General features: G+C 51.9%; 1 protein-coding gene across 1 annotated transcript; it reads right to left on the bottom strand.

Annotated features, from left to right (window-relative positions):
• Positions 1-4,988: 4,988 nt before the first annotated feature.
• On the bottom strand, positions 4,989-5,933 carry LOC310892034 (olfactory receptor 14C36-like; the record flags this gene model as incomplete). Its single annotated transcript, XM_083854216.1, has 1 exon — positions 4,989-5,933. One exon carries the CDS (start codon positions 5,931-5,933, stop codon positions 4,989-4,991), a length of 945 nt encoding a protein of 314 aa, XP_083710342.1.
• Positions 5,934-8,884: the final 2,951 nt, after the last annotated feature.

Below are 8,884 nucleotides of genomic sequence, written 5' to 3'. Positions count from 1 at the left end.
TTAACGGTAAACCATAGAAGTCTACGGTCCTTACAGTTATGGCAGACTGACGTGACGCATATTCCAGAATTTGGTCGCTTGAAAAATGTTCATGTATTGGTAGATACTTTCTCTCATGCTATTTGAGTGACAGTTGCGGTGGGTGAAACTAGTCGCCACGTCCAGGCTCACGTCCGTGTTGCTTTCGCAGCGCTAGGCATCCCAAAGGAAATAAAAACCGACAGTGGCCCCGCCTATACTAGTCACTCCCTTCAAACCTTTTTTCAGACTTGGGTTATCTGACACACCACAGGCATTCCTCATTCCCCCACGGGTCAAGCCACTGTTGAGCGCACACATCGCACCTTGAAAACACTGCTAAATAAACAAAAAGGGGGAGACACCCAGGAAACACCACAGAACAGGTTGGGAAAGGCACTTTACGTAATAAATCACCTATCATTACCCTTTCCTCACAAAGAGGTACCGCCCACAATAAAACATTACAAAAGTATGAATTCCACACTGTCACGGGTGCCACAGTCAGAGCAGGCCTTAGTAATAGTAAAAAATTTAAATACAGGTCTTTGGGAGGGTCTTTGGGAGGGACCCCAGCCCTAATAACTTGGGGTCGAGGGTATGCCTGTGTCTCCACAGGTCACGGACCAAGATGGGTACCAGCAAGGGAGGTAACGCCACGGTTGGCCTCCTCCTCACAATCGCCGCTGTCATCGATTATTGCCAGCCCTGGGTCTCCATCCAACCACGCTGCAACATCTGGGTCACCCTCGCCAACATGACAGGACAAGAAGTGATGTGCCTGTCCCGGGCTAGTGCTAACGAGCCATTCATGACATGTCTGGTGGGGAACCCGGCAGATAACAAAGACTGGACTGTCTACTTGCCGCAAGCGCCCCTAGAGCCACAGGAATTAGATATCCTGGGATGTGAAACAGCAACAGCATGTGTAAGGTTTAATTTCTCAGGCAAAAAAACAAATCATGAAACAAATGGTCAACGCCACACTTGCTCCTTATTGCAATGCATCTCTTTGCTGTAATTATACAAAACTATAATAGCATCATTCCTTGCGTCAGGAGCCGCTCTGCTCGGCTGTGGGATCGACTGTGGAATGCCCCTAGGTGCACCCCCAGCATTTTTCCTCGGAGGGGTCTCCACTCTCAGCCGCTCACCACGGGAGTAGACAAGGGACTCCTGAAGCCACGGACAAATTATTTTAAGTGATATTTTCTTGTGGTATGAATGAGAAGTGCAAGAGGCCTCTTTGCGTGATTGTGTGATTGTGCTGTGCGAGTGAGATGCAGCATCACTGCGAAACAACATCCCTAGCGCTTAGTGGCTTGTTGACTGATGTAGATTCTAGTAGGCACGCTACTTTACAATTGTAATCCTGCATGTGATTTTCACCCTGTTGCTTATTGTACCTTGCTTATTGCAATGTCTGCAGTGATTGATAGAAAAATCTATAGAAAGCATTTGGTTGGTTGAAAATAAAAAAGGGGGAATTGTGGGAAAGGAATTCGCAGGTGGCTTCGTGCTGTTTCACACATCCCTGAATTAGAGATAATGAGGAAACAAGCGGTAGAAACAAAAACTTGAGCAAGGTGGAGATAAAGTAAATTGGCTACAGTGTTAAAGATGAGCTTTGGGCAGTGGCCAATTGCTGGCTGGCTCGAGGCACGTGCCTGAGGGTCTCTAACCAATTGTATGACAGATTCGGGCGCGTGGACAGCATGTGGGGCTACAGGGAAAGTATATGTAGTAGTGAAAAAGGGCAATAAACGTCTCCAGTTCAAGAGCCATCAGCAGTCCGTGTCTTTCATCCCTTCATTAAGTCACTGCTACAGCAGCACCAGCATAACCTGAACCCTCTTACCTCTACAAAATCCTTAATTTCTGCTGGGCAAGACCCTATTCCCTCCCCCAAATCTCATGTCTCTCCTGACCAGGGTTTCTTCTGACCTCCCCGTACCAGTCATCTCATTGGGATCAGCTTTCTGATGGCTATCATGACCTCAGCGTATCCATCACACCTCTTGTTGGCTACTCTATTTCTGAGAAAAGCGGCACTTAAGACACGATGGAAAATGACAAAAAAGTCCATCAGAGCACCCTCCACAACGTGCCCAGCAGCTCTGCACCTCCAGAAAAGTGTGGTTCCTGCATACAAGTTTTCTTTCCAGAACGGCTCCTATGGGTCGAGGGTAACTTTTCCCAGGCACTCACTTTCTCAAGCCACACCACTCTTGCCCGCAGGCCCCACGTGTCTCTCCAACCCTCCCCTCTTCCCCTGCAGTAGTGGCACCTCACCGCAGCAGGTTGGTGCGTCTCCAGGCTCAGGGGTGTTTCCTGAGGGCCTGCCCCGTGTGGGGAGTGGCGGGGAGGAAGAGAGCAAGGTCAGCTCCTGGGGCATGGCTGAGCACAGCCCAGCCATCCCGCACCGCAGGCAGGCCCCTTCTCCCAGGCTGAGGCACACATGCAAGGTGGACACTTCTCCATCAGCCCAGCTTCACGCAGGGACCTTCAGCCCTGCCCCAGATCCGGGACTCATCACTTCCTCCTTGTCCACCCACAGACATACATTGCTTTCCATTTGGGGACTCAGGCAGGACTTTAAGGATCTGCTAAAGCCCTGGATTTCCTTGTTTCTCACAGCCTTCTCACAAGTCTTTCTCCTGGCCCTCCCCGCTGCCCAGCACTGCCTCTCAGGTGGCACTCAGTGACCCTTCCCTTCAGAAGGGCCTTTGGGCTTCCTCAATTGTCCTGGTGCTTATTAGCACCTTCCTGGCTCCTTCCAGAGCTCAGAGCGAGCTTTCTTGTCCAGCATGGGGCCCTGCACTGGCTCTGGCTGGGACGGAGTTACTCTCTGCAGAGCAGCCCCTGTCGTGCTGTGTTTTTGATGTGACCAGAGCAGTGTTGGTCACCCACGGCTGTGCTCGCTGTTCCTGAGCAGTGCGTGAACAGCACCAAGGCCTTCTCTGCTTCTCACTCTGCCCTACCAGCGAGTTGGTTGTGGGTGGGCAAAAGGCTGGGAGGGGAACCCACTGTGACAGCTGACCCAGCCTGACCCAATGGATGATCCATGGCACATAACATAGTGCTCAGCAATACATGTTGGGATCATCTTTCCAAGACAAGGTGGCAGTTTCTCAGAGACTGCCTGCACAACGGTCTGCTAGTGGGAACTGATGAGTTACAAAATGTTCATTATGTTTGGCGTTTGATTTTCATTTCTTTCTTTTTTCTTTTCCTTTCCTATCCTTATGTGTCTTTCTCTCAATCTGTGAGTTTTACTTATTTATGGTGTTCCCTCCCCTCTGCCCTCTAGAGGAGGAGGAAGGAGGCAGCTCGTGCATGTTGCTGCCTGGGGTGAGCAAGGAGGAGGCTGGCTATGGTGCAAGGAAATGGAGGTCGGTGAAGCTGCAGGAGCCCTGGTCTCTTGTCTAGGAGATCCCCAGCACAGAGTGCCTGTGCCCCGCAGGGCCAGCCCCGCTCCCCAGGCCAGCACAAGAGGCCTGGCCCAGGCACAGAGCAGCCTGCCCCGAGCAGGTGCCTACACAAAGAGCTTACTCTTCCTCCTTTACCCATCTGTGCAGGCCCAGAAATGCTGCCCTGCTCTTTCCCAGGGCCATCCCTGCTCCCAGAGAGCCTTGCCCAGGGCACTGTGTCCATGCTGGCCTGGCCGGCCATTGCTGCTTCCCTGATGTGCTCCCCGCCAGGCCCTGAGCTGGCGGTGCTGCTGTGCAGAGTCAGGGGCTGTTGTGCCCTGAGACCCTGTGGGGACCCTCCCCTGCCCGTGCTGCTCAGGGTGCTGGACAAGAGCTGCACCAGACCTGGCCCACGAGGCTTCAAAGAAGGTCTCCTCAATTACAATGCAGTTTCATGGGCCTTCGCTTGCTGGCTCTTCACCACCTCCCCTGGCATTGCAGAGCCCTCCTTAGCCCACAGAGTTCTCTGATTCGCCTTTCCCTTTGCCAAAATCTTCTTTGGATGGTCACTAATTTTATGAGGTTTTAATCACTACCCAATGAGCACATTGTCCCAGGGTTGCCCTGATCTCTCCTGGCACCTCCAGATTCCTCTCCAGGCTGCCATCATCAATCCACCCCACTGCAGGGTGCCTAGTCCCATGAAGAGGAGTCCGAGACCAGTTGTTGTCTGATTAGACAGGTGAGGCCATAAAGGGAGCTCTTGGTCCAGTCCTTTGCTACTCACACACCGCGCTGGGACTTTCAGCCTGTGTCCTACACTCCATGAAGAACCCCAGAAAACAGAAGAGCACGGAGAAAACCCTTGGCTCTGTTCCTAACAGCAGCATTGGAAGAGGCATCCAGGCTTCTGGGTTTGCCCTGCAGAGCCCCATTTGTTACTGCCGTGGCATCAGGGAGGGCAGCTGTGACACGGGGCTGCACATTGCCTGCTGCTGCCTGCTGGGACAGGGATGCCACTGCAGAGACAACAGGACTGTCACCAAGGTACACAAGATCTGAGGGCTAACCCATGTACAAGAGCACAAGAGAACAATGAGGAAGCCAAAAGAAAGCAGCAGTGAAAAGGCCACGTCCTGCTGCTGGCCATGGCCATGGCTCCAGGGAAGCAGCAGCCCCGACCCAAAGGCAGCAGAGAGGCAGAGCCCAGCGGGCAGTGAGGGGCAGCCGCGAGGGCCACCGGGGCTGCTCCTCCATGTGGCAGCTGGGCTCTAGGCCCTGAGCCCCTCCTGCATGCTGGGGCTGCTCCCCCAGCTCCAGAGGAGAAGGGACAAGATGGCAGCTGAGACCAATGAAATTCTGATGACTTCGATATTGGGTTTATCTAATAAAAAGCAGTGCTTTATCAGAAAATAATTAACCTGTAGGAGGCTAAGAATAGTATTTTATAAATCAGAAAAAAAAAAAAGTTAGAGAAAATAACAGTACGGATAGATAATAATAAAAAAGTATGTAATTTTTTTTTTCTGAGAAAAGCTGGGATTTCTGATTATAGGCATATTATTCTAGGCGAATATGCTGAAAATATGTGTATTCAAGCAGTGTCCTCACTGCATCCCTTAGTTCCTGGTTCTTCATGCAGTAGATAAGGGGGTTCACTGCCGGGGGCACTACTGAATACAGAACTGTCACGACCAGGTCCATGGATGGGGAAGAGATGGAGGGGGGCTTCAGGTGGGCAAACATGTCTGTACTGACAAACAGGGAGACCACAGCCAGGTGAGGGAGGCACGTGGAAAAGGCTTTGTGCCGGCCCTGCTCAGAGGGCATCCTCAGCACAGCCCTGAAGATCTGCACATAGGATAACACAATGAAAACAAAACAACCAAATACTAAAGAAGAACTGAAAACAAGTAGCTCAAATTCTCTGAGGTAGGCATCTGAGCAAGAGAGCTTGAGGATGTGGGGGATTTCACAGAAGAACTGCTCCACAGCATTGCCTTGGCAGAGGGGCAGGGAAAATGTACTGGCCGTGTGCAGGACAGCATTGAGAAAGCCACTGCCCCAGGCAGCTGCTGCCATCTGGGCACAAGCTCTGCTGCCCAGGAGGCTCCCGTAGTGCAGGGGCTTGCAGATGGCAATGTAGTGGTCATAGGCCATGATGGTGAGAAGGGAATACTCTGAACCAAAGAAGAAGACGAAAAACAGGACTTGTGAAGCACACCCTTGATAGGAGATGGCCCTGGTGTCCCAGAGGGAATTGGCCATGGCTTTGGGGAGAGTGGTGGAGATGCAGCCCAGGTCGAGGAGGGCGAGGTTGAGGAGGAAGAAGTACATGGGGGTGTGGAGGCGGTGGTCGCAGGCTACGGCGGTGAGGATGAGGCCGTTGCCCAGGAGGGCAGCCAGGTAGATGGCCAGGAAGAGCGCGAAGTGCAGGAGCTGCAGCTCCCGCGTGTCTGCGAATGCCAGGAGGAGGAACTCGCTGGTGGAGCTGCTGTTGGGCATTTTCTGACATTGGCCACAGATGTCTGTTGAAGAGGATAAGGCAGAAAAAAGTTAGAAGAGACTTCAGTGAGGAAAACCTATCACAAAACTTAGAGCAACCCACGCCTGAGCCTCTCTCTTTGCAAGAGAACATTTCTGCAGCTCTATCACTCGAGTCCCAGCTGATGCTGTCTGAGAGTGGCACTGGGAGCAGGGATTGCTGTGGGCTCCAGAGGAGTCCCTCCTGCTGTGAAGCAGGTGGCAAGCAGGACCATGGGGGAAACTCAAGTTCAGTCCACTTATCAGATCCATGAACTTTGCAGTGTTGTTGCAAAGTACACCTCCAACCACAGTGTAGAGCAAGGCAGATTTTCTTTTGCTTAGGGCAATGATCACACTCTTGTGTTTCCCAATAAATGGAGACAGCTTAAAGCCCCAGTCCCAGTGCAGCTGGACAGAGTCCTCACCTTGTCTGCAGGTGCATGAGCAGGATCTCAGCTTTTCTCTCTTCGCCAGGGCTGCAGATGCCTCCCTCCAGCTGCCCACAGACAGCCGTCCAGCAGCACGGACATGGCCTTAGCACGGAGGTGTCTTTTCCTTCGGGCACCTGGATAACACAAGGATGCCATGAGAGAGCTGCATCCTGCTGGAGAGCAGCCTGCACACCAGGAGGATGCCCCAAGGACAGAGATGAATATTTGCAAGCTGGGGTGTCCCAGCATCCCAGCTGCACCCCTGCAGTGTCTGGAGCAGGCTTGGCCACTCTGCTTTTGGTTTACTAGGGGCAGCTAGGTTATGACACTCCAAGGGGCTTCTGCCAGTCTTCCTCACCACGCAGTGCAATCCAGCAGGACTCTCAAAGCCCACTGCATTGCCCACTGCCCTCCCAGAAACAAGACCCAGGAGGAGACCCTTCCAGGACGTGCAGCTGCATGGCCCTGCAGCCAGAGACTTACCTTGTCAAGGGCTGTGCAGATTTCTCCTGCAGTCAGCTCTCAGCATCCTCTCACTCCCAACTGCCTCCAAGCCCTCTCTCCTTCTCTCCTCTCTGTGTCTCTGCTGCGGTCTGAGCCCCCAGCCCTGCTGCGCTGTGCAGAGGAGCTGCTCCTGGGCAGAGCTGTCTCTCTGCACCAGGACCCTCTTGCCAGGAGCGCTCTCTGTCCCAGGAGCCCGGCCCAGCTCAGCAGCAGAGGCCCAGCCCAAGGCATTGGAATCACCCCTCTGGGGGCTTTGGTGATGAGCCCACGAACCTCAGGCACTGAGAGCAAACTGAAGAAATCTCTCAAGAAGTCCAAGTCAGATGCAAGTTTCCTGCAGTGTCCCCCTGAGGGCCAGCACTGTTGGTCTCATCCAACATGAGCCATTCTATGATTCTATGGTCTCACAAACTATACCTCAAGCATAACTCCCATCCCATTAGCCATCCGGTGGTCTATCACCTGACCAGAAGAGAAGGTGCCTCACCATCATCTTCAATGCTATGTGCATGCTTCTGGCCTTTACTGTCCCTATCTGTGCCACATTCCTCCTGCTGGTCCGTCAGCTCCAGAGACAGAAGTGACCTCCCAGCCTCCTTCACAGCCATGTGCCTCCTGCAGGCCCAGCAGATCCTGAGGCACACCTGACCTCATCACAGCATTCCCAGCCAGCTCCTCCCTGTGGCCTCTGATCTGACCACATACCTGTCACCTCACACGCCTCTTCCAATGCCATGGGACTGCTGCAGGACCTCACAGTCCCTGCCCTCCCACAAGGGGACAAAGAGCTGAAGTTAGGGGTAGCAGTGGGGTTGAAGATGAGGTGTGCTGTGTGCATGGTGGAGGTCTTTGCGGGTTAGATGATCAGGTTAATGTTTAGGGATTAGAGGTCACCCTCCAGGGTTAAGGGAATGGCAAGGGCATCAAGGGAGGGATTGGTGTTCTGCTCAAGGTGCCTGCTCAAGATTTGGGATAAGGACAAGTTTTGAGGCTTTTAGTTTAGATTTGGTTAGAGGGCTAGGGTTAAGGCTGGCATTTTAATCCTTCGTTAGGCTTAATCATCCTTGTGTTTACCCTTCTTGTAGAAGATGCCTTTTACATCTGCCTTTTCAAAATCCTGAGCAACGTCTTTCCTTTATCTGGCCTTTCCAAGGTCTTTGAGAGAGGTCTTATGGTTACATCTGCAGCTCCACCAGCACCTCTCTCATCCTTCCCACACCACCTCTAAGCAACCTGAGGGCTGACCGGGAGAATGATGTTGGTTTGGGAAAGGACTTGGTTAAAATCTCTGAGGAGGAAGACCAAAAGTTCTTCTCTCTACAAAGAAACTTTTATGCATGCCTATGAGTATGTCCTGTTCCTGTGTGGAAAGACTAATATTATGATTACTGTAAAAACAATGCTGTAACAAATGCTTGAAGGGAATAAGATACTGATTTCTTTTTTTTTTTTTTGACTTGGTGATTGTATTAGTAGCTTCTGTTATGCGCTGTTATGCACTTCACACACAGTGATGATGGTGCCATAGAAAACAGTGACACTCATGAGGACAGAAGAGCAGGTCGATAAGGCCTTGGGTCTGCCAACACAGGACGCACACACATGAAAACTGCATGATTTGAAAGAGGAAGATTGGATCCAAAATACAGATTATGAAAGCAAAACCATGAGTATCACTGTGGCACTGCAGGAGAGCTCCAGCAATGGGGCAAAATCACTGAAGAGGTTCATGACAGTGGGGCCACAGCACTGTAGCTGGGAGGAGGAGAAATAATTACTGTACATGAGAGAAATTCCCCTGGTTCAGGTACAGCTGCCTTCTGGAGTCAGACCTTCCACTTCATGAGCCTTGCAGAGAACAGGGATGGCACACAGCCCAAGACAAGGGGAAATGGTTTTAAACTAAAAGAAGGGAGATATAGATTAGAGGTTAGGAGGAAATTCTTCACTCAGAGGGTGGTAAGGTACTGGAACAGTTTGCCTAGAGAGTTTGTG

The sequence above is a fragment of the Anser anser genome, assembly GCF_964211835.1.
Source record: "Anser anser genome assembly, contig: HAP1_SCAFFOLD_133, whole genome shotgun sequence".
In the NCBI taxonomy this organism is placed as follows: Eukaryota; Metazoa; Chordata; class Aves; order Anseriformes; family Anatidae; genus Anser; species Anser anser.
Note: the sequence above shows the minus strand (reverse complement) of the source record. Positions and strands in the feature narration are given on the sequence as shown.